This window comes from Onychostruthus taczanowskii, unplaced genomic scaffold, assembly GCF_017590055.1.
Source record: "Onychostruthus taczanowskii isolate IOZ18803 unplaced genomic scaffold, ASM1759005v1 scaffold65, whole genome shotgun sequence".
Lineage (NCBI taxonomy): Eukaryota > Metazoa > Chordata > Aves > Passeriformes > Passeridae > Onychostruthus > Onychostruthus taczanowskii.
Window position 1 is genome coordinate 2632608 of NW_024504233.1, and position 26767 is coordinate 2659374.

At 41.6% G+C, this 26767-nt stretch overlaps 1 protein-coding gene across 1 annotated transcript in view; it reads right to left on the bottom strand.

Moving 5' to 3' along the window:
* Window positions 1-26767, bottom strand: part of CRB1 (crumbs cell polarity complex component 1) — a 78116-nt gene that overhangs the window by 46730 nt on the left and 4619 nt on the right. The window contains 4 exon segments of the mRNA XM_041420737.1: window positions 8290-8472; window positions 9808-9947; window positions 13374-13569; window positions 19135-19729. Coding sequence (XP_041276671.1) covers window positions 8290-8472; window positions 9808-9947; window positions 13374-13569; window positions 19135-19729 — 1114 coding nt within the window.

Genomic DNA, 26767 nt, shown 5'->3' on the forward strand with positions numbered 1-26767 from the left:
TGGTACCAAAATGCTGATTCCAATCCTAACAAATTGCATGTGTTCCCAGCAGCTGATACTTTTTTAGCAAGGTAATACAAGGTTATGCTAAGCTGTGTTTAATTTGTAAACAAAGTGATGAATGGCATGATACCATTTATATTATAGCAGTTTAACAGCAGCCTGCATACTTTAATTTTTTATCTCAATGTAGGTCAATATTGTCAACATAATAAGCATATGCAGGTTTGGCATGCAAAGATCATGCATTTTGCAGAAAGGAATGAAGACAAATTCTCACCTCAAAAAAAATCCAGCCAGAAAACTGTGCCCTTCAAAATGGCAAAAAATTAAAGTTGGGGACCTTTTTAACTAGTAAGGCTTTCTATAAGCAGAGGAATAAAGTACTCTGAATTAGCTGTTATGTATGTGTTTACACATGTGTGTATTTCATTATGTATTAGGACATATGTGTGAAAACACATTTATTCTATCTGCACATGGTTCAGAACTACCAGCCCATGTGCTTTTTCCTGACTGAACTCTACCAGCCTTTCCCATGCTCCTCTGTTATGATGGGAAAGAGAAGTAATACCTCTTAAATGTTTGGCTGTATAATTTAGTGTATTTCCAATAAACTAGATTTTAATGGGGTTCACAATGATGACGTTATTAAGGCTTGTTTTGAAATCATCTGTTGAACAAAACCCTGAACTATTAAATCAGGTCATTTTGTTTATCACTTGACATTTGACCTTAAATATGCCATAAATTAAAAAGTATTGAGAAAGTAAAATATATTAGTCCTACAGCACAGGTCTTCTTTTTCCTGTCTACTTGCCAAGCACTTTTTCCAGAGCAGTGAAAGCTGGATGTGTAGATTTAAAGAAAGTTCCTTTCTGTTTGGGCAGAAGTTGTGCATCTGCTTAACTCTGCAATTTGTCTGTAACTGAAACAGGACAATGCAGTCTTACACAAAGCAGTGCTAAAAAGCATTGTCCTGAGATGGACAATCCAATTCCAAAGGAGACTAGCAAAGATCTGCTGTCAGGTGTGTGCAGTACCTTTGATTTCACACAGGTTTGTGCATGGCTATCACTCAGACCACACTTTAAACTCAACTCTCATTAGTGGTAGCCTGTGCCATCAGGTGTGTAACACTGCTGGGCTGGGGAAAAAAAAAAAAAAAACCAAGAAAGAAATTAAAAGGCCAGAGAGATTCTTCAATATAGGAAGACAGAACTGAGCAGGTTCATTAGCTCAGTCAAGGGGTGACAAAATTGGATTGTGGAGAGGCTATAAATACATGAGTTATGCCAATTAAAAAGGCTAGGAAAGGTTTATCCAGAGATTTAAGAAAGAAATCAAAAAGGTAAGTAGGCAGTGCTTGAAGAAGGCCCCAGGAGGAAAATTCTTACTGGATAGTCTTGATTTAACAAGTAGTCAATCATACGATGGAATGACCCACCACAAATGAATGTCAGAAAAATAACAGGTGCTTAAAAAGCATTATTCCTGATGCCAAACAATATCCAACTGCCTTATTTTTAATTATTTTTAAAGCATTTTCTTCCAGGTACTGGACACATGAATTCATTAAATCTAAGGACATTATCTGTCTGTGTGTTGCAAGATCTGGGAGCTTATGGATTAAAAGCCATTCCCCCTCCTCCTTCCCTTCAAGGAAAAAGCTTTTCATGCTAAAAAGTGTTTATGTGCAACACTGTTTAACACAGAGAGATGTGCCAGATTCAAAATATCCACTGCTTCCAGGCTCTGTCAATCACACTGGACTACATTATACAACTTAGCATATCAGTGCAACTAGAGAAAATAGATCGTAGTAATGATGGGTCAGCTGTCAAATTTAAAAGCATAAAACTCTATACATGCTCTGAAAATAATAATGGTAGATGCTTCCTAATGTTTGAATATCATATATTTCTAACTAAAAAAAAACCACCCCAAAGCATCTGACCTTTGTGCACTCCTTTGGTGCTGAATAATGCAGAAGTGATGGCTGACATGTCTTTGCATTCCTAGTTGCAATTCGCAAAAAGGAGAGAGACTGTAATACATATTTCTCATTAAAAAATATACATAGGTATATCAAGGCTCTGATATCAGAGCCCTAATATATAAGTCCCAGTGCTACAAACCAGGTTTGGGAGCTAATTCTGTAAAGAGTTGTCATAAAAAGCTCGAGAGCTCATTTCCTAATGATCATGGTTCAGCTTTTGCTACATTTTAACAGAGTGGCATTACCAGTAAAATCACTTTTCTGTCAAAAACTTCCCTTGTATAACAGAAATAACAGGGACAAGCAGAAATTCTCAATAAAGCCAAATTTTATTTTACTACAAAGAGTCCTCTGCACAGTCAGTGCCCATGCTAGGTGCATATTTTGTTTCTAGGATCTGAAACTATTTCAGTCTCTACTTGGAGCACATTAATTGTGGTAAGTGGATCTGATAATGATGTACAAACACATCCTTCATGAGCTGTGAGATTCCACTATTCATGGAAGCAATGTCATTCATTATGATCCTATTGGACCTTATTCTATTTTTCTAAAAGTGCAGGTAATACCCAAACATTCAAATTCTAGTGAGGGAAACCCAAGCTGCAGAATACTGTAATCACAGAAATGTTTTTAGGTGTTATTAATAACACTTAGGGACATATGCTACTCTTTTCTGAAGTGTCTTCCACCAAATCAGGATTTTTTAACCAGTGGTAAACACTAGGTAACTATTACAGGTAGAGTCAATGCCTTCAAGCAATCGCTCTCACAGTCTGCTGCCATGCAGGGGACAAGTTAAGTAATAAGAAGATTAATTTTTGCCAAAAAAAAAAAAAAAAAAAAGCTATTAGGAGCTCATAAAGTGTCTCAAGATATGGGCTGTTAAGGAAAGAGCTGTCATGAAAAACACAAGTCAGTCTTAGTTGCTGTGGTGATTTATATGGTGAAAGAATGTAAAAATTACACTTTCTTTTACTAAATGGTATTTCTTAAAATTGTTCAAGAGGAACACTACCTCCAGTAGAAATGAAATTGAAATGTCCCACTAGTTCTGTAATGGTAACTGATAAAGGAATGACAGATCCATAAATTCTTCCAGCTGCAACCCAATTTCAGTGCTGCCCACAATGTTCTGAGGTATTGCTGCCCTTGCATGGCCATTACCTTACAGAGTGTGTGAATTGTGAGCTCAGCCTCAGCTCTCTTTCTGGAGAACTATCCAGAAAGAGTAATCATACTGTGATTGCTAACAGTGTGCTTGGTCTGGGAGCTAAGCACGTGACAAATCATTAGTGCTTATTGCAAAGAAAGCAGTCTGATTGTGAATGAAGAGACAAGCAAGAAGCCAGGGAGCATGCCTCATTCTTTGGGCCTGAAATCTGCCCCCTGGAACAGACCACAGACCAGTGGTAAAGGACACACTTTGTCTTTTGAAGAGAATATTCTGATCATTTCCAAAAATTAGGAAAAAAGGAGAGAAGGAAGAACTCTGTGGCAGAAATAGAGGAGCCAACCGAGAAGGAATCAATTCTGATGACAATGTGAACATCTTACCAGGATGCTCCTAACTGAAGAAATGTTAAAAAGTATTAGTGGGTAGAATCATTAAAAGCTTGTCCAAATGCTTTTTCAAGATCAGAGACTTTAGCAGAGTTGCAAAAGTACTTTAAAGTGCTAATTGTCTGTTTGGTGTAGGGTTTTTACAGGCAGGAGGTGCCTGCCAGGCCCTGAGGGCATCCTGTGTTGGTCCAGCCCATGCCCACGCTGCCCATGGAATGCTGGAGGCCCTGGAGACCGGCTGGGAGCAGGGACAGGAGCTGCTCCTCCTCCTTCCCCCTGTGCTTTTGAACCCAGGGACATGTGGAGATCACAGGGGCTGGGACAGAGATGGGGCAGCGCTGTAGGAATCTCTCCAGGAAAGCAGTGACTGCCATGCTCAGAGAACAGCCACATTTTTCATGTTGTGCCGCACATCTGCCCAACACCACCGAGCTGGTTTTGTAAGGGAACATTTCACAGCAGTCCAGCAGTGAAAAAGGGATCTATACTGACTGTCAATGCAGTTTGGGCAGTGAAGAAATGTGTTTGCATGCCAATTACAGCCTCTCTGTGGCTCCACAGTGATAAGTAGTCCAGACAGAAAGAGAGATCTCAAGCCCTAATTCTACTTTTTCAGCAATTCATCTGTGTAGTACACACAAATGTACTTGGATTTTTTTCCTTAAACCAGCTAATTTTGATGGATATTTCATGGTATCGACATTTTCTTTCTTGAAACTTTGCTTGTATGGGAATACTAATTAGCCAACAGTACCTCTGGACCTGTTAATTTTTAGTGCCTTTCTTCCCTGAGGGAGAAGGCTGAGTCCCACTGAAAAGAGGAGTGGTGCTCTTGAAAGCTTCTTAACTTGAAAATTGCTTTTTCTCTCTGTATTTTCTCCTTTTTTATCCTCATTCTTTCCTTGATCAACTTTGTCTTATTCTAAAGTCTTTGAATAAAGAGAAAATAACCTTTCAAACTGTGATGACTGGCCAGGACATAAAGTGAATTAACCTGGTATAATGGATTGACTACCATGGTGTGAACAGCTGAAGGACAGATAAAGAAATAAACGAAAATATAAATTTTGGATTTTGGAGATGAGATCTTTATTATTCATCTCCTTGATTTAATTTTTTTTAAGTCATATAAGCTTTATATAGCTGAGGATGGCAGCTGTGTGATTATTGTGTTGATGGTTAAGGTATAAAAAATAAAGAAGATACATAATTATTTTTATAGTTATAAAAATATATGTATGTATTCTGAGTGTCCCAAGTGAGTGGTAATGTGCCTATGGTCCTACCCACTACCCATAAATAATATTTATGTCTGTCCCACACTGCCAGAGGCAGGGGAGAGGAGGATGGCTGGCTCAGTCTGCCCTGCTGTCTGGTGGTGCTCTGGCCACAGCAGCACCGACAAACATGCAGGGAGATGGAAGCTCTGTGTGCTCTGTGGTTCTGTCACCCTGCCCTAAGTGCAGAATGAGAGCCCAAATAATTCAGTTTCTAAGAACTGGTCCCATGACGTTCCCAGTTCAGTGTCTGGCCTGAGGTTCTCTTCACTTAGCTGAGTGCTCAGCACTCTCCCATACTGGCCATTTATCTGCCTCATCTTCTGGCTCTGGGAGACAGTTTCTTTCCCCCATGCATATGGCAGGAATTCAATATGCATACGACACCAGTCTGATCATATCATTTCTCTTGCAGTAGTCCAACAGGCTGGGAAAAGGGCCAAGGAAATTTAAAAGGGAAAAACAGAAAACAAGACAAACGAAAAGGCCAAAAACCATTTAGGAATTCCTGGTGCCAAAGCAAGCAGCAGCGCTGGTGGCACAGCTGGCACACAGCAGCTAACAAGACAGCAGCATGGCCAGGCCCTCAGCAGCCGGCACTCGTGTGTGACAGCAGGCACCCTGCCTGCAGCCAGGGGAGTGGGCTCTGCTGCTCTCCTCCTCACTGAGCTGAAAATGCATGCACTTCATCCCTGCTCCAGCACTGTCCCCCTGCTCAGAGTTTTAGGCACAGGAGCAGGACCTGCCTGCCTGGTACACTCGCTGCTCCTTGGGCTCCGCTCCACTCTGGAATGTGTCACTTGGTAGACCTTGCAAGTTCAGGAGCTCTCTAATTTTGACATGGTGTTAAGTTTATTACAACCTGGTGAAATGAGTCACTACCAAATCCATAGCTCTGCCTTTCTCCTTTCTCACAGGTTTTCATGAGCGGAGTGAAAAGTTTAACCTTTCAAATAACAGCCTTTTTAACAAAGGTGCAGTGCTAGAGCAATACAATATATCCACAGTATGAAAGGACACAGTTCTAGGGTAACTATTGCCTTTTACCTCGCAGCAACAAATCACAAGACCTTTAAATGAAAGCCCAATTTATTAAAAGGACTGTTGTGCTAGGGGGCCAGCATGCCAAGGTAATATAAAAAAAGCTAGGGCTTGCTACTGCAGAAGTACTGAGACCTCTTGAAATCTGAGTATCCACAAACACTGATTTAAAAGGAGAAGTTTAACCCTTTGTAGAACCTGTGCTAAAATTTTCTATCTTAGATCTGGCTAAGGAATATCTAATGTCCTCAAAGAGTTTCTAGCTGGGGCAAAGTCTCCAGACTGGGATTTATATATTTAAGAATCAAATTGTCTAAATAATTTTGGTTGTAGATTTGATCCTTTTAAGACTTTCAGTAGGACTACTAACTATTTTTCAAGTCACCTGAAAAATCACTATCTGTAACAAGATATTGCCCGGTAATATTTATTCCTTTCTCCAGTTTCTGAGGAAAATATTTTATCCTGACCTAAACATTTATTTAAGTTCCATTATCTCCTGCCCTTAGATTTAAAACTGTAGTCCAAAAGGTGGATATTCTGTTTTTCAGTTCAGTTATACTAAATTGTTTGTAATCTTATCCAGTAAGTTCAAAGATGCTTGTTACATATTGACAAGAATCCTCAGTTGTCAATACAGCATTAGATTAGATCTTTCCACTGATTTCAATGGCTTTTGGATCAGGCAATGCAGGGTATGCGGATTACTATTTACGCATATAACCTGCTTTGGTGAAGTATGATTATAATTAAATTAAATAATTATAGCTATTATGAATGCTTTACTGAGGATAGACGCATAATAAAACAAATGTAGTTTATTCAATAAAATCTCTGTCCTGTTGCAATACGAATCTGAGGGGATATATCTGAAGCACATACAACAATTCAGGTGTTAAGGCTGGAAAAACTCCTGAGTTACAGCTGCAGAAATGTAGGATTTGGGGTGTCCGTGAAATATGCTGATATCCAGATGAAAGGATCTGACCTTTTTTGCAGGTGGCTCTCAGTTAATCTCCATTAGATAAGCTCCATACAGTAAATGGTCCTGATCAAGGACTCACCTGCTACCTTGAATCACACTACTGCTATCAACTCTAATCTCAAATATCCTTTAATTCTGATTTAAAACTAGGGACTTATTTATCATTTGGCTATAATTGGAGAAATTGCTTGCCCAGATCGGAGGTGATCACTTCAGTCCTGCCTAAAGGCTTTTTGTGCTGAAGCTTTTGACATCCAAGGAGGCTGAGGCTCATTTTGAGCACTTTTTATTTTCAGGCTACACGGGAGAAGGAGAAAGACCAGAGAGAAAAGCTATATAGATAGCATCCAACAGGTATGTATGTAAGTAAACTTACTTATGTTTTTCTTGAAATGTAATTTAATTTGCATACCGAGTCAGTAGAAATGTCAGGGTCTACAGTGCTTTCGTTCCCTCATGCTCTGGAGAGTCCTGCATTGTGAATGGTGAGATTATAGACTGAAAAATTGATTCAAGATTGATATATTTACATACATTCTGACACACTTTTTTCAGACCATTTAAGAGTTTCAGACTGGGACTAAGTCCTCTGTATGAACAAAATCCATAGAATCATGACCCAAATCAGGCAAACAAGCCAGGTGAAGGCAATTAATCAGGAAATGAGAGGACAAAGGATGGTTAATCAACAAAACGCGCCTTTCTGTTTCTCTTACAGAGCTTAGGACAAGACAGAAGGAAAAGAAAGTGGAGGTCTGGCCATCCCTGACAGGAGGTGAAGAGAAAGCAGTGGCATGTGAAGAGGTGAGGGTGCCTGGGACAGCCTGGCAGACGCTGAAAGCCTGGGTAGAAGCCTCAGACTATGCTCTCTCAGCGGAACAAAAGAACAACAGCAACACTTAGTGACAGGATAGGGAAGGACAGTTAAGGGGAAGCGCTGGAACAAAAACAAGTCTCGATGCCACTTTGAAGAAAAATAAGTAGAGGATTCAGAGCGAAAGCTGTGCTCTCCGTAAGCTTTTGTACTTGTGCTGGAGACAGCAGTCACACATTTCACGAGACATGAAATTTACAAGCTTCTCGGGAGATGAATGGAATGAGAAATTGAAGGCTGGATAAATTAGTATAGCTATTAATTATTTTTGTCCCTTATGAAGGAACAAGCGGGAGGAGTTAGAACAGTACCGTAGCCCCAGCAGCACACAGTCCAAACCCGAGCGGTTTGCGGCTGTGCTAAATAGCGGTGGAATAAAGGCAGCTCTGGACGCATCTCTGTCAGGATCACGGCCAGCTGTACATTCGACTCTTTTTGCACTCTAAGGACAGAGCTGTGCTCACGAGTGTTGGTTTTTCTCCCGCGGGCGGTAGAGCGGTGCCGCTCCGCGGGGCCGCGCTCGGCCCTGCCCCCCGGCCCCGGCCCTTACCGGCGAGGCCCGGCGGGCAGCGGCAGATGTAGCCCTCGGCCCGGTCGTAGCGGAAGGCCGGCGGCAGCCCCGGGACGAGCCCGTAGAGGCCGGCCCAGGATCGCTCCAGGCAGTCGCCGCCGGACAGGCAGGGGCTGCTGCGGCACTCGGCGATGTCCTCCTCGCAGCGGGAGCCCGCGTAGCCTGCGGAGACACGGCCACAAGGTCAGGGCTGTGACACTGCGGCTCCAGCCCCTCATCCCGCTAGGCCAGGGCGCTCCCTCGAGCCTGGCCTTAAACACTGCCGGGGATGGGGCAGCCACAGCTTCTCTGGGCAGCCTGTGCCAGGGCCTCACCACCCTCACAGTAAAGAATTTTTTCCTAGTATCTAATTTAAACCTACTCTCAGTTTGAAGCTACTTCCCCTTCCCTCTCCATATTTCTTGTAGGTGCCTTTTAGGAGCAGGAAGGCTAGATGGTCTTTAAGGGCCCTTGCAACCCAAACTGTTCTGCAATTCTGTCATTCCGTGTGCTGTTCTTCCCTTCCAGACCCAGAATATCCCCTGTGAAGAGTCGCTGCACACGGCTTCAGTTTGCCTCAGCTCTGTGAAGCTGCGAGTGTTTGCTTGCAGCTCCACGCCAGGGCTTGGCAGCAGGACATTGCTGTGGCTACTCCACATCAGTGAGCTCAGCTGTGCCATAACGGATTTTTTGGGGCTTTTTTTTTTTTAGGCAGTAACGTGGAGATTTGCGTGGGTAATAAGGCACTGCATTGTGGTGTGATATACTCTCAGGTTGTGGGAAGGCGGAGGAGGGCAGGGAGTATAAATAATTTGGTGTTTTTAAAGTGTTTCATCTGGAAGTTTAAGCGCTGCAGTGATCCCTGAATTCTGGAAAATGTGAAGGGTTCTGCCTAATTTTTCCTTATCTGTTGCACCAAGACTTGTGTAGTGCGACAGCACTGAGTTATTTAGGGCTCACAGTGCTGTCTGTGCTCCCGCATCCTCAGTAAGCTCACAGGCAAACTCCTTAGAGAGGCTTCTTGTAGTTTGTGTGCTGACAGAGTTGTGTGGTCTCTCAAGACTGTGTCCCCTCCGGAGTGTGGGACCTGTTTGCAAACAGGTGGTAGAGAACACAACCTGTAAGTTTGACAATCCACTGCCAGACAGAAGTTTTTAAAGGTTGGGTTAATGAAGACTAAAACCAGCATTAGCTGCAGCAGTGATGCAAGTGTCACATGGTTTGAAGGATTAAGTAACTGGGAGATGGCTCCCAGCTTTATCTCCCGTCTTGACACCATAATGCCGGTGCCTTTTCTTTTGCCCACTTCTGCTATACAGGAGAATCACTTCTCAGCTGGAAAAGCAAGCAGCTTACCCAGAGGGCTCTGCCTTATGATGAGTGAAGCCCATGTAAACATGAGTCCACTTTTGAGGTTATAGAGCTTCAACTTTTCATTATATCGGGGGGGGGGGCGGTGGGGAAAAAATACTGTCTACTGCTACTCAAGGAACATGCATAGGAGAACTTGGAGCTTACCTGGCCAACAGTGGCACGTGTAATTGTCAGCATGGTCCTCACAAGTGGCATTGTTGTAGCATGGCTGTGACCAACACAAGGGAATGAGGGTCTCACAGTGCGAGCCCATAAATCCAGTCCCGGTGCAGTTACAGCTGTACCTGCAACACAGAATGCAATGTTCACTCAGGCTGGGCGTCTAGAGATCTGGGCTTTGTTCCCAAACATGCACAGGCTTCTTGTGCAGCCTTGGCTTGCAGCTTACAGGGTCGAGTCCAGCTTCAGACCACCATCTGGTGCTTTAGGAGAAACCGCAGAAATTGGGAACCAACAATGAGCTTTTTCCCTGAAGTATGTGGTTTTGTCTGGGGAAAAAGGACTGCTTGTGGGTTGGTTTTGACACAGCCCTAAGAATTATTTATCCTTCTTTTTTCTTCTTCTTTATTTTAATTTTTGGGAGAAAAAAAAGTTTGTGGCATTTCCAATGCTTTAAAAAAAATTTTTTTGTCGGATTAACATTATTCACAAAATTAAAAGGGAGGAGAAAGTGAGTTAATATCCCTTCCTCTTGGACTGGTAGAAATGACATTGGCAGAAAAATAAGGAATTCTTTTTTTTCCGCAATGAAATGATTTTTTTTTCCCCTGCAAACCAGCCTTTTATTGTTAAGTTAGAACAAAAATGTCAATTGCTTGCTTAGTCCCAATCACAACAGTAATACAGCTCCCTTTTGACAGCAGTGCAGCTACAACATAAGTAAACAAACTAGTGTACATATAGAAATTTACAATGTGCAGATATCTGTAATGTCTTTGGCACTTTGGGAAGTTTCATTTGCTTTTTTTTTTTCTTCCTAGAGAGCTGAGTGCTATAAAAAGCATCATTCATTTTCTTTGGTAATCAAGTATAAAGTTAACATGTACATGTTATATGAAAATACAGGCTTTTGCAAGATACAAGTTAACTGTGCAGGCTTGTATGATCTTGACCTAAAAAAAAAAAAATACAGGAAATAAAAATTTCTTCTTCTATTTTCTTTTACATTAAAGAGATACACCATTATTGTGCAATTGCATCCCTAGGGCATCTTGCTGAGCAAGATATCAGTATACCTATTTGATAATTTCTGTGCTTAATATCCCAGTCTTAGACTTGGAGTAAACTTAGACTTGGAGTATGAAGAGAAACTGAAATTGTTGAACATAAAGCAACATCAGAGAACAACTGGCTCCTGCAGTCTAACAGACCAAAAAGTGTAAACTTTTTACTACACTGTTTAAGTGTGTGCATAAGCAGAAACTTCTGGCCAGCCAGTTTATTACTGGTGTATGGATTATTCCTAAATCAAAAACAGAGATGAGTTAGACCAGGTGGCATTTGAATTTCAGATATAAAAAGTAATGAGGAAGATGTGAATCAGAAGAGTAATTTTCATTCTGAGGTATGTTCTCAAACCTGAAGTTTCCTTCTTCTGCTGAGTTTTTCACACATTTCTCCCATGCACCTTCAGTTTGGTGCTGTTCAGCTTTGGTGAAAGTTTTTTCTGCCTGTGTCCCAGCTACTTTTCCCTTTGGTTCAGAATCATGAGGAATATCCAGAACTCCAGGGAGGAATATCCAGAACTCACTGCTTAATGTGCAGCCCCACGTGTTTGCCTTTTTCTTGGGTATCTTTTAGCATTTGACATTGCTGTTGACCTTCAGGGAGTCTGGATGGTTCCCTGCTTGTAAGCAGGCTACAGCTGAGCAGGCAGATGGCTTTTTATAATAAGAGTGATAATTTAGATACTCTACCTAGCATATTTTTGACTTTTTGTTTGATGTTCTCACAATCTGCAGAAAGCAGTACATGTAGGCATTCTTTCCTATGGTATCTCCTATGGATATTAGAGCTCCTAGAATATTTCCTATGGAAAAAAGACATGGATCATGCAGGATATCCTCTGTGCCTAGGCGTACTAAGTCTTGTGGTCCAGCTAAGTCTGTAAACTGTTGAGTTTAAATAAGAATAAATCGTTTTTTTAAGAGGTCAACTTGTACTTCATTGCATTCTTGAAACATCACTGGAAGGTCAGTCTGAAATTTGTGAGAGAATTTGGTTTGATATTTGTATTTACAGCTTTTTGTGCTAAATCCATTGCCTCCTAATCTCATTTCTGTGAGCGCTGGTGGCAGACACCAAAGCCTCAGCTGTACTGTAGATTAGTCAGAAAAGAAAAACTCCTGCTTAAATACCACAATTCTTCATTTATCCCCAAAAATACACAAAAGAAAGGAAGTTGCTGGGCACGTTTCTGTTTTGAATTGCTTTGTTGTCCATTCCTTTCCATCACATAAGAAATACAGAAAGAGCTCCAGTTGTTCTCCAGATATCCCACAGTATTACAAGCCAATTAAAATTTGTCTTGCATGTACCCCAGATTTAAAAGCCGGAAAAAAATGAGCAGGATTAAGTGTGGCCTGAATGAGCATCCCAGTTGCTCACCTCACACATGTATCCTCAAAAGGCTTCCAGGTTACCACACAGGTCTGAGTGAGTCAGGTCCAAGGTGACCCTCTCCCACTGCTGTCGTGCTTTAGCTACACTGGGAAATAATAAATTGCTTTGTCCTGCTGAGAGCCATTCAGTGCTGCTGAAAAGAAGCTCCACAAGGCTGGTGCCGTGTCACCACACTGCACAAAAACTGGTTCCCAGAATATGATCTCTTACCCCCTCACTCAAGGCAAGCACACCTTTTGCTGGCATGACTTCTGGACTGATTTTTGGGGCACCAAAGTCTTCAAATCTGCTTTATAAAAACTGGAAAATACACAATTAAGGACAAATCCTGTACTGGCAAGAGGAGCACCTGCATGAATACACTGGGGAACTTTCAGACTGAGTTTATATACATATGTGTGTTCAGTTTGGGAAACTCAAGCTGAGCCAGAATATCCAGTATTGGTGAGTGAATGCCAGAGCTCTGTGTGGGGCCAGTAATAGTAGGTGGAGAATCTCACTTTTCCTTTGCCTTGTATTTTTTAATTACTTTTGTTACTTTTTTGCCAGTGGACTGCAGGTTGTTTGGAACAAGTAGCTGTTGTACTATATACCTGTAAAGCTTCTGACACATTTCCTAATGATATCTATTACTATGGTTACAGTTACTACAGTTTTTCTCTGCCTCTCTTCTAATCCTTCTGTCTGTTAGTGTGGGCAGCTGCTGTCAGCAAATTCAGTTTTATACAATCTCACGTATTTCTTGAAAACTAAATTTTGGTACGCATTAGAAAGAGAATTAATATCAAAATGACAGTACTAACAGCCAGGAAAACAGCGTGTTGTAAATATTTAAAGTACAAGTACAAAAAATACACTTCTCGGTCAGTCTTTGCCGTAAATGTTTTGTTGTCCTATTGACTCTGACACCAGACTGGCATTTTTTGATCGTTTTCAAATCGAAACTGAAATTAGTGCAGAACCAAGGAGTGAAATCTAGAATGTGGAAGGAGATGAGCTGCCAGGCCGGGCAGGCTCCCATAGCTTTCCCCTCTGCAGAGACATGCCAGGGACACCTGGCTGAGCCCTGCCCAGGGTGGCACACCTACCCGCTGGCCCCGTCCGTGCAGTGTCCCCCGTGCAGGCAGGGCTGGCTGGAGCACTCGTCGATGTCGGTGCCGCACAGGTCCCCGAGGAAGCCCTGCACACACGAGCAGGAGAAGCTCCCCAGGGAATCGTGGCAGGTCCCCCCGTTCAGGCATGGCTGGGACAAGCACTCGTCGATTTCCACCTCACAGTTCGTACCTTCAAAAGCAGAGAAGATAAACCCCAGGCTTAGGAGACAGCTTTGGAAATCGCAGCAAGAACTGCCTGGAGTACAATAGCCGCATAATCTTTTTTTTTTTTCTTTATGCAGTTGCCTGGTTTTTAAAGGCATTTCCTCCTCAATGTGCTTTGCACAACCAGTTTTTTCAAGGCTTGGCAGAATGTACAAAAGAAGAAGCCAGTTGTTTTCACAAGAACAGGTAAAATAACTTTTTCTGTTAGCTTGAACATGGAGACAGGACAAACTAATTTTCAAGCAATGCTACTATCCTATTTACATAATACAGAAGAGACCAGCAGTTTACTGATCTCATAAGAGTCCATTTAAAATTGGTCTTTAAATGGACAATTCACAGGTTTTTTTTAACTCCTTGGGAAGTGTCTTGTTTAGCAGTGGATTATTGCTTAATTTTTTTTAAGGCTTATCGAGGTGCAAGTAAATGGGTCTTTGGTGCCATGTTTGCAGCTGGTCAGAATCTTGGAGCTGCTCTTCAGAGATAATTGCTAGAAATAAATCAGTTCTAACATGATTTCACATCTATTTGTGATAGTTGGCAGATTAAATATACACTCCTTTTTCTTATCTCTAGCCCAAACAAGGAGACACTAAGAAAATTTAATAACTAATGACTTGCAGCTTTGATTATTTCAGGGGTTTGTATGCTTATGTACTTAGTGTTTGAAGCAATAGAGTAATATTTTCAAATAATTTTCAACTGCCAAGTTTTTTTTTTGCAGCTACAGTATCAGCCACAAAACAGATGCAAAGTAGCAAATTATAAAGAAGAAGCTGCTTTGAAGTTAATTTCCTTATTTTTTACTTGGCTTGTCGAAGTAGCTGCAGTATTGAAAAGTTTAAGGGGTATTTCCTTCTTGAAAGAAAAACTGCAGCCCTGAGAATGGGTTATTTTTTTTTCTTTTTTTGTAAAAGTACAAGATGACAGGGTAGACTTTCAACAGAGGGAACAAGCATATTTGATGATGGGTATCACTCTTGCAAGTTACTTAGGAGCTCACCTCTAATTCCTTATGCTCCTTTTGTCAGGTCTGTTCTGCTGTGAAATTTGTACATTATAACTTTGAGCATCTTTCTTAAAACACAGAGATGGATAATATTTGGCACTGTCACTTCATGAATAATTAATGCTGATGCTTGTGAGCATCTTTGTTTTAAAAGGATAAATCTGTACTATGGATAAGTACCAGGAAATATCTTAAAATGCCAACCCAAAAATTGCAGATGTTGACTCATAACTATTTTTCGTTGCCTTTAAACATTAAAGTGCAAGTTCCTATTTTCAGCAGTTGAGAAACAGTTCCTTGAGACCACATAGTGGATGGGGAAGCTGCCAGTGGCGTGCCCCCAGTTCAAGGTTCACTGCTCAGCTAACCACTACTTTCAGCGGGAGCCTGCCACGAGAGCCCAGCCCAGGAACGCTCTCTTACGGCTTTATGGTAATGTACATTACAGCCAGATATAGTAAGCAGTCCCTCTGTGGTCATTGCCCTGTGAATTCACTGTAATTATAAACAATGTGTTTGCAGAAGTGTGTCTAGTGACCGTAAATCTGCCAGAGCTTGTTAACAGCTTACTGCGAACACTAAAAATCATGTGACAAAACAAGCCCTGTTCAACTGATCCTCAGCTCAGCCAAATTTAAAACTACAGGCCTGAGAACAGCCTGACAATTAACATGAGAACATAGCGTTGTTGTTTTGGTTCATGTCTTTAATCTATCAAGCCCAGTAACCTGCCTTCGGCAATGTTGCCTCAGAAGAAAACTTCTCCCTGTATAATGCATCCAGGCAATGCGATCTGCCATGCAGACAGGGGGAATCCCTTCCTAGCCTCCGCTGAGTCTGCTGTCAGGCTTTCTTAGATGTGTAGAAGAGAGATGAAAAGATTAGATCTGCATTTTCACCTCAGTCTAACATTCTGTCATAAATATGCTGTATGCCAAATATCATATGCCAGGCGGGAAGGAGAGCGCCAAGGAGCCCCGCCGCAGTTATTGCACAGGGCTGCACCACCACGAGCTGAGGCACCCTGGGTGTCCTGGAGCAGGCTGAGCATCCCTGCATGTACCAAACCACACAAATGGTTTGAATTGAAATGCTGGGAAGGTGGGGAGGTCACATTTGTAATTTTTCTTCTTTCTCTGAAGAACCAGGGTTGTTTCTTGTACTGCTTGCTTCTCCACTGAGTCCTACTGTGCACTTCTTTCTACAGCCCCAGTCAACAAAAAAGTAAACACAAGTGAGGATGAAGGACACACAGCCAATGTTTTCAAACTTGCATGCCTACAGATAGAGTATAAAATCACTTTCTGCTCAAAGATACTATGGGTTTGCTAGCTCAGTGTACTTCCATGAGGACCTGTACATTCTTAATATGGCTGGAAATTGGTAACCAGATCACCCTTTCTGCTCTCCTGCATTAAAATGCTGTACTCAGTCCAGCAGGTCCAGAGGGCTGTCCCCAAATTCCTCGTTCTGTGTAAAGTAATCTTGTGTGCCATCATTTGGATGGAGAGTGTCACATGGCTAATTTACAGGCACCAGGCTTGAAGTGGCAGGAAGAGAGTTACATCAAAAATTAGAGGGAGAAGTTGTGTTTCTTTGATCAAGGCTTGTCCCTTTTCAGCTTGGGCATCTCAGAAGAGCTGAATACCTGGGCTAGCTAGGACACAAGGTGGGGAGTGCTGGTTTGAAACTGGAAAGCTGGGGAAGGAAACAGGCTTTGCACTGCTGGCAATTGCTGTTGGATAGACTGTGTGGTTTGCTATTACATCCACAATGACAGGGACATGAGCTTCTTGGGAAGTGAGTTCTCTACTTGAGGTTTTCCATCCCATGGCAGAGCTGCTGTGCCTCTGCCTGCCTTTAAGTGCCTAAGACTTATTTATGATGCATCTATTCTTAATATTTGCATGGCACATACATTATTGATGAGAATACTGAATGAAAGCTTGGAGATCTATCAGGAGTAATTTCCTGAAATTCTACAGACGTCATTGCAGTGATGGTTACCTAATCATAAAAGGTATTGCACAAAGAACAAATCCAGCTCCCTGCACCTACTTTGTCTGCCACTGAAACGCTTTCTCTTGCTGTCTTAGACTGAAAATGGGTTTTGGAACTGCCACGCACTCCTGAGGGTTCACACTGGAATGTTCACTGGCAATAGAGGACTGGCTTCAGCAAGGTAATTAATGCACGTCGCTGTGGGTAATAACAGGTTCTTACACCATGCTCTGTTGGGGTGAATTAAAAGCAAGTGCAATTAGTCCAATGGAGGAGAAAATGCAATTGATTAGGGTAGCCAGCAAAACTTCAACAAACCAATTGAACTTCATTATTTAACAGCTGTGTGACACATGTCTTGTAAATAATTTCACACATGCAGAACATTATCATAGAAACTGGAGATTTCATGCTGAATTTTCCAGTCTTTGGCTCTTGGTGCATTCTAACCTCTTCCATTTGTGTAAGAATTATGTGTGACATTTCTCAGCTATTTTAAGAAGTGCTGCAGCATACCAATCACACAAAATAGCAGTCATAGTCCATGAAACAAGTAGCAACAGCAGCCAGTAACTCATGCATTTGGTTAGCGTTGCAGCTATAGATTTACTATACCTTCTTTACCTGCATATCAAGAGACATAACCCGTTTTCACATCTTAGGGAAATGAGATGAGGTGGATGACTTCCCACAGTAATTCATGGTGTCAGGCCAGGATAATAATGGTTGGCAAGATCCCCTGATGGGGTAAATGAGAGGTTTTATTACCACTGGGGACACCTCGAGGCTTTCATCCTGTAATCCCTCTGCTTGTGCATTTAGCACAACTCACAGCAAGGTGCAAAAAAAAAACAACAAAAAAGAATGCTTCTAATAAATAATTTTGTTAAGTAGCTTTTTAAAGCTGATGTTTTACTGCTGGAGGAATGGTCTGCTACTCCTCTATAGAATTCCTGTGGTTAGTCTCTTTTGCTGCTGGAAGCAGTGTCAGAGCTGTGTGTCAAAACACTGCAGCCCCTTCTGCTGTGTATTTTAGACCTCTTCTCCTTCCTTGGTTCTCTCCTCATTTCTTAACTCTGCTTGTGCAAAGTGTGGAGCTTTGGTGACTTTTTTTGGTGAGAGAAAAGAGCATCAGCTTGGGAAACAGCAGAATTTCATGATGAAAGTGGAGCGACTCCAGCAGAGTGAGTTTCCATCAGCAGCTTTTGTTGACCTAAATTTTTGTTTCTTTTTGTTTAGGCTTTACTATTTCATTACGTTTTCTCTCCCTTTGTCTCTAAGGTGTATATTCCAACTCTTTCAAACCAAGTTTCTGGGCTGCGGATCCATGCCTGGACCCCACTAACAGCGCCAGTTAAACAAATACAGTTTCCTGAGTACAACAGGAGGTCTGGGCTGAGTGTGATCATTGCAGAGTAACCATGCTGGTTGTTAATAGGTTTTTCCTTCCTTCTGCTCTTTGGCTTTCCCTCAGTTGTGTAGTTTTCTCCTCAGCTGGCCCGGGCTCCGACACCCCCTGGCAGCAGCGGGGTGGCAGGAAGGTAACAAGCTTCCTTCAAATAACATTCTCTGTGCTCATAAGGGATATTAACCAAGGGCTGCCTTCCAACAAGTGCTGTGTTAGACACAGGAAAGCTGCTTTTTACCTCTGACTTCCCCTCCTGCATGGGGATTTGGGGATGGAGCTGTAAACCACATCTCTTATTTCTTATTCATTTGAATCACTTGAAGCAATAGCTGTTTTTTCTCCCCTTTTTGCTGTATGACTATTTCTTTTCCTTTGCTTACCTGACTGGCAGTCTATCACTAAAATGCCTCCCCTTTTCTCCTTTTAATGATTCAGTGTGCTACCTTTCACAGTCCTAGCCCTGAATACAGCTTTGAAATTTGAAGGGAGCTGTCTTCCAACAAGAATTATATGCTTTTCAGTAGAGAAAGTAGGGAAGAAAAATCACACCTGTACCTTAAAAATGGAGCTACATAAAATGGGATTATCAAAAAATGGGCAGTTTGGGAACATAACACTTGTCCATGTAACTTACATAACGTTCTAGTTGCAAATGAGTCCTTTGTTTTTGGGAAGGGCACATGAGAGAAATTGAATGTGAAATGTCTAAGTTTAGAGTAGAATTTGTCTACTTGGATCTAATTTTTAAATCTGTCGAACATAGGGTTTTTATCCTCAGAAAAAAAATAGATACAGCACTTTGAAGAGAGCATTTTGAGAAGGTTTCTTTTAAAAGCAAAATCCACCTAGCCCTCTGACATAGCTTGGTGTTCACAAAACTGCTGTGTAGATTTTGATGAACGTGAGATTTCTTTAACCCTTCTCTTTCTGGTATCAGTAGTTAACAGTGATGTGGTTACCATAATGTACCAACAGCCACCGGTGTCGAAGCTGAAGGCAAGGTGGTAATGCAGATATGGCTAAATACATGTGTGGGCAGGGAGTTGAACCTGGAATGTGAGTTACAATGGTTCCACACGACCCAAAGGAACAGTTGCTTTAATAGAGCTTACCCGTGTAGCCAAGGGGACAGACGCAGTCGTAGTGCCCGATCTGGTTGAGGCACGTGGCCCCGTTGAGGCAGGGATCTGAGGCACACTCGTTCACTTCCAGGTCGCAGTGCTTGCCCTGGTAGCCTGGGACGCAGTAGCAGGAGTACTCGTCCACGCCGTCCCGGCACAGGGCCCCGTTGCGGCACGGCTCGGACACGCACTCGTCCACGTCCCGCTCGCACAGCGCGCCCGTGTAGCCGGCGCTGCAGAGGCACGTGGGCCCCGCCAGGCCGCTTTGGCAGGTGCCTCCGTGCTCGCACGGGTTGGTGTCACAGTCACCGTCAGCTCGTTCACAGGCAGGGCCGTTGTACCCAGCAGGGCACTTGCAGGTAAAGCTGAGGTTTCCAGCAGAGCCCAGGCAGGTAGCATTTTGGAGACAAGGGTTGGAGGAGCAAGGGTTGGAGGTTTTGTTGCAGAGTTCCTCCCCACTGTCTGCTGATGTGTCTGCACAAAGGCAAGGGTCATCTTTATGACCATCAACACATGTAGAGTTCTTTTGGCAAGAGTTTGAGAGGCACCTGGAATCATTCCTCGTGCAAAGCGATTCTAGGAAAGAAATACAAAAAATTCCTGAGGAATTCCACAGCACTGGGAGTAACCAACAGTGAAAGAAGCGTAGTTCTTAACACAACCGTGCTTCAAAACTCACAGCTCCAATTGCTGGCTATTGAGAAGAAAATGGGACTGGCAACTCTGTGATGCATTAGTGGACTAATGAATGTAAAATGAAAACAATTATGAAAACTTGAGTAAGTTGCAATTTCCTGTTCTTGCCTCTTTCAACAGCCAAGGTCTGGAGTGTCAGGATTGTTTAACACTATATTAAGAGTATAGTTGAGACAATACTGGTTGTTGTCAATTGATATCCAATAATATGGAACACATTTATGTATATTTAAGGTTTTTGTTTCTATTTTTGTTACTAGAGAAAGAAGATGGACTGCTTTTTTTTAGTTCAATATCACTTCTGTGGTGGTACCATTCTTTTGTAGTGGATGTTTTTTTGCATTGGATTTCACAAGCTAAATTACTCAGATGCAGTTATAGCTCAAACAGTTCAAACCATCAGGCACCTTGATTTTGATTTGCTGATTATAAATAGTAATTTCACAGCTGTACAGCATCTCCACCACACAGAATCTACCAAACACCTGAGAGGCAACACCAGCCCTGTGAGAGCCGTCCAGCCTCCGAGGCTGGAAGGACAACGGGGAACGTGGTGTAGAGATGTTCCTTACTTCCTTACCCTCGGGGAACTGAGCTTCTGTCAGTAATGATCGGCCACTTGGAGTTGCCTTGCAGCTGTAACGAATAACAATAGCAAGAGCTACTTCTCACTTCCCAGTCAAGGAGGGTGAGCTGTTACCAGCACTGTTCAGAATCCCCCTCTGGGATACACTGAAGCAGCTGTATCTGGGCCAAGGCTGTGAAATTAAGCTGAATGTTCCTTTAGGAGAGAAGGCAGTTTGTAAGAGAAAGACTCATGAGCTGGAGCACAAAAGTTACATTAAATTATTTATATGTAAGTACTGTAAACATAATTTTTATTAATATTTGTTTAATACTTTTAGTCTGGAGTATTGTTTGGCTATATGAAGGGTATGTGTCTCCTACAGCGGCAGAACAGTGGGTGTTTGTGCAAACAGTGTTGTGGATGAGCTGAACTTCTCAGAGGAATTCAGCAGTCTCTAATTTCTTCCCAGTTCTTGAGCTGAGACTCAGGAGAGCAGACACTGTAGAGATGGAGATGGGGCACTGAAAGAGAAGAGATGAGCAGTAATGGAGACTCCAATAACTGGAGTTAGACCAACGCTGATAGAGGCTTGGGACAGATCCCTGGAAAAGGGAGAGGCTAGGGTTGGTCACCTGAGGATACCAACCAACCAACCCTGGGGGAGTGTCAGAGAATACAAACTGACTGGTCATGGTGTGTTTCCATGGTGTGCATTTTAATATATAATACAATTTAATCTGTTTTTCTCCTAGGAGGGGGAGGTGCAGGAAGAAAGCATCAGAAGGCTTAACTACTTAGGAAAGACTGCTTTTGTAGATTTGACACTAAGATAGTAAATGGAAAGGCTTAAAAATTATCTGTGCATGACTGTTGTGCTTTCTGACTTGAGGTGTTCACAGGAGCAGCAGTGCCTCTGAGAATTAGAAGCACCAGTCTGAATGAACTTGATGTTCATCAATAGGTACATTTACTGAACCAGATAACTAATTAATACTTGTTTGAACAAGGGGAATAGAGATTTATGTAGTAACACTGATAGCAAGAGTGACACCATGATTTCAAACCAACAGTGGTCTTAAGGATTACATAGAAAGCAAGCTAAACATTGATTAACAAGAAGAGAACTGGAGTGTTACCTCATGTTCTTTGAAGGAAAACGGGACAAAAATAGTACTTTTGGATTAGCCTGCCTTTCAAATGACCTTCCCCAAACCTGTGAATAATCAGTTGTGGGAGCAGGTATTTCATCCTGATGCGGTGTTGGTTGCACTTGCTCCAGCTCAGAGCTCTCACTGAATGCAAAAATTCAAGACATTGGTCACATGTACTGACCTGCACCACTGTTAGCAGTAATTCAGACCCTTCTCTTCCTCAGCACACTCTCATGTACGTTCTGATGTCCTGGTTTACATAATTTTGTGCTTTGCCCATGCATTTAGGTTTTTTCTTTAGCCTGGATAATACAGAGCTTACTGTAATCTATTAATTACAGTTAAAATGAGCAGAACTGTGTTCCTTAGGAACTTCTGCATCCTGCATTTTCCTTGCACAACTTTAGAGAGCTATCCTTTCAGTCTGTGTACCTATTTAAAATTCATTAAAGTGCATGTTTGGGGAAACATTGCAAATTTGAAGAAATTAATTATGATCAGGTTATAATGTTGTCTGACTGTTGTACTGTGTAAGCTACAAGAGGTGAGGTCAGTCATTTGAGTGCTTTCTTACACGAGACCACAGTGACATGAGAAGCAATTTAGTTAATTATTACTGCTTTTCCAGAGATAATTTGCATGCAACAGGCTGAGTTTGTTATAATGACTGTGTGAGGACACGATGCATTTGCCAGTCTGCAGTTTTGATAGCAGGAGTAGCTGTGAGCACTGGTTAAAAAGCTTCATAGCTCTCTGAGGCAGTAAGAGTGGAGGAAAAATGAGGGAAGGGGAAAGACAGCTCTAAAAGCACTGTCTGTATGGAGTGAAGGCAACCAATTTGTCTGCAGGGTGACATCACCATGGGAAAAACATGAAACAGAAAACCTTTCCTGGATTTTTTAAAACAGTGTTTTAATTTCAACTTTTGTTGCTTTTATAAAATTAATTTCTTATGCAGAAATTGCCAACAAATAATTCAATAAATCAACTATTCTCTAGAGGATACTCTTGTCTGATTTGTATGACAGGTTTGTAGTGAAAGAGCAACATTTTTGGTGTTCTGTCTTTATTCTAATACACTGTGACATGGATTTTATTATTTGTGTAGTTTTTGAGGAACACAGGAGTTCTGAAGGTCTTAGCAGAGATGTAACCATGCTGAGTTTTAGCTTGGTTGTGGTTTAAAGGCTGGGACCAAGAGTTTAAGGGTACTCTGTAGCACTTTTTCTCAGCAGCAAAACTGCATCTCAAAAAGGGGATCATCAGAAGTGTGCAGTTAGCACACCATGGTTATCAAATGGTAGGCAGTTCACCTGGACATTTCCATGACTTTTTTTTTTTTTTTAATCATGTTCCTGAATGATGTGAGTGCCTCAGCTAATCTTTGGATCCTGGACTGCTAGTTCAAGCACCATTTTCCATCTGTTTCAGGTAAGTTATTTGCACTACCTCCATTGCTGCCCTGTGGAAACTGAGTTCGCCTGCTGCTCTGGAGTGATGTGGAAAGAGGGATTTGGGACCTCCTGAGCTGAGAGCTGCATGGAAGGAGGATGAAGAGTATGGCAGGTGGAAGCTCCTGCATGCCCTGTGATGCAATGTGATGACTGATGCAGACTGTCTCAGCTTGAGCAGATGCCTAAGGAATATTCTCTTCTGCATTCACAGAAAGAGCTGCAAAGGTACAGAAATGTTTCAGTGGAACTTGGTTTTTGACTAGGTTGCAGAAGGACAACGAGGAAAAGCCTCATGTTCTACCTCAGATGTGCAGAGGAGCTGTTTTTCATTCCTAAGCAATTAAGGTCACTTTAGCAGTGACTTGTTCTGACAGAGTCTTAAAACTCCTATGTAACTTAGGAAAAATGGAAAAACAAAATGCTGATTGCTTTGGATTTACATTGACTGACACTTGAGGTAATTATCAGTCTCTTTATAAACAGTGGTACTTTAATCTAATTACAAGAGGATTTAGTGCCAAGCGTTTTGCCCCATGGTTAAATCCTTGAGATGCAGATGAGATGGTTGGCAGTGAAATTCTTTGCAGTAAAGCTTGCCATCTACTGGCACTGCATCCATACTACCAGAAACAGGCCTTACCTGCAGCTATTACAGGAACTGGCACACGGAACTCAGTATAAGAAATGCCAAGAAAAAAACAGTTTTAGATTTGGTTTTTTTGCTCTTGGATAAGATTATTTAAATTCATTGAAGCTATCTTGCTAGTGTATGAATAATTGAGCTTATATAGCTAATAAACACTAAAAATGCATGATTTTGGTTGGTAAATGCTTCTGAATGATCAGAAACTACTGTAGTGACACAAAACAATTTTTATTATGTTATAAATGCATGTTAATGAGGATAGAAGGCAAAAACTGAATTAGGGAAAAGCCGTCATAAACAAGGCAGGGATTTTGAAATGGCCAAAGCATTTTGGCACAGATAATCTGATGATTGTTCCTCAGTAAAGCAGGTAATTTTGAAAAGCTCATCTGCGTATCTTTCCTGACAGTTTCAAGGGTTTTTTTCCTAGACCCTGTTTGAATCAGAGATTTACTGGGTTCTTGTCCATTTTTCAAAATAGTCTTCTAAGTTAAGTTGATAAGATCAAAAGCAAAGTGAATTGATCACAGATTCTGACAATTAGTAATCTCAGCCACTCAAAGCCCCCAGATAAATCCTTTGCAATCTGGTTTGGCTTCTTTGTGTCAGAAATGTCTTTCAGCAAAGACTTGTTCTTTCAGGACACGACTCTTCCTACAAGTTGGTGAAATATCATAATCAGTGGCAGCATTTAAAATCAAATTTCAATCACTGCTAATCACGCTGTTATGAACCAGAGTTCACATGGCTGTGGCCATGCCTGCACTTTGCTAATCATCTCATCGTGCCTGAAGGCTGCTTGTAATTTGCAGTGCTGTTCTTCAGATGTGCCTTCTGCCCCTGAAGGAGGACTCTGAGCTTCACAGAAGCTCTCAACACTAGCAACTTAGGAATCTTTTACATATGCTGCAAGATTTTCTGACCCTCTTAACAGAGCCAGTCTATTTTCTAGGGGGAAAAAAAAATCTGTCATAAGAGAGAGAACTTCTTGATACCCATATATTCACCATCACTGATGATTTCACTGCACTTTGAGGACCTTTTTCCTTTCCTTTTTTTTTTTTTTTTTTTTAACAAAGAGTTATTATTTTACACATTTGAATTAAAACTAAGAAGCTACAACAGCCAGTGCAGATAAAGCAGTTCACAACAGAACCTGTTTACTAAGCCATACATTTTTGGGAAAAAAATGGATAGCAATAAACCCCTGGTCTATGAGTTGAGAGATTAAATTTAAAAAACCCTCTTTAGAAAAGAATGATTGAATTGCAATAGCGAGATGTTTGGCTCTACAAAAAAACCCCAACTTCAACATCAGAAATTGTGTTACCTGTGAGTTTGTTTTTGGTTTGTTTTTTTTTTGGGGGGGGAGGGTTGTTTGTTTTGGTTTTGTTTTTTAAAATTTGTTGGAATAGCATATATAATTGACATCTTGGTGGTGGTCAGTCACTATAAAGAAAATCAGATGGCAAATGAAGCAACCACTGCTTCTCTTAGTGCTGTTACTTCAGTCTGGGTTCTGTTGAATAGAAACCAGCATTTGTTCACAGCTAAAGGCTTACATTGTGATCAAACGAGCTCACCAAAAAAGTCACAGGATAACACGATGGTAGCAAGGATTTAGATAGCCCAGTGGCTGGAGTCAGAAACACAAACCTTCAATGCTCGTGCTCATTACTTGTTTGAAACCTGCCCTTGGGATTGTAAATCAAGAGCTTGGATCTGTGTCACTGAAATATCAAGCTCTGTTACTGTGCTGAGATCTTGAAATAATTATCATTTAACTGGAAATATTAAAATATTGCCCAAGGCATTTACTGCTGCATTGAGCATCCGTGGCTTTGGTGTAACTAATCCTCTCTCCATTTATCTGCAGTGCACCGTGACACAAAAAATACAGTTCATCACTCTGACAATAACTTCCCTGCAAAGACAGCCTTAGAAAGTTGTGGGTGTGCAGATATATGTTCATTCTTGATGTATCATGAAGAACTGGGGAAGAGATAAGCACAGCTGCATAATCAGCAGGGACAGAGATTGGGATCAGGTGCCTTTACCATGGACTGAAAGGCAGAGATGTCACTCCTGCATCAGCATTTGCCAGATGGGGAAGGAAAGGACAGGAAACCATGTTCTGGATAAAACAGAGCCAGGTAAGGGGCTATCTTAGCCCTCAAAATAGCTTTTCCACATAAACAAATAATTTCGGTTTTTCCACAGTGTCAGACTTTCTAAGTATTGCACTGATACAATTTTACCCCTTCCCATCTCCCAGTACATTTGTATTACCATCTTAATTATTCACCATGATGAGCAGCTTGTAGATACAATTTTACCCCTTCCCATCTCCCAGTACATTTGTATTACCATCTTAATTATTCACCGTGATGAGCAGCTTGTAGTTACAGTGGTGCCGTTTGTCCTTTGCATATTTCACCTGTGAGGAAATCACCAGCCCCCAGACCCTACCTGCTCTATCCACAGCTGGAATCATTGCTGCTCAATCTGCTCCATGGAAAATCCTGCTTTGGGGAGGGATGATCAAACTTTTGCCAAACAAACAAGCACTTGTTGTGTCTGCAAATACTGTGGTCATAAAGAGTTAATTCTGAATCTTTAACTTCAATTGTGTGTCCAAAACATCCTAGCATGTTGTTATAGAAACCACTTTCAGGCTTTAAATCTTGAGTCACGTTTATTACCATAGTAACCAGCACCACACACAGGCAGGAAAGAAAAAGGGTGGTTACACAAATATTCCATTGCTATAAAACAAGACAAATTTGGTTTTAGGTACATTTGTATCAGCAAAATTAAGGAAAGTAAATTAACTTATTTTCTGAAAAAAAGGTATGGTATATTAGTATAAGAGTAACAGTGGAATGGCATTAAAATTTTAAAATGTTGTTTAGGCAACACTATTTGTGATTTAAATTACAGAACTGGCTATTAAACCAATGTCTTCATTTCACTCTTCCCTAAACTTTTCTGTTCACACTGACCTGCTGCTGGTCCCTGAATAAAGGCAGTTACTGCTGGCTGTCATTGTCCTTCACTGCCTTTTACCCTTTGTGCCAGCCTAGACTGCCTTGCCCCATGAGCACTGCAG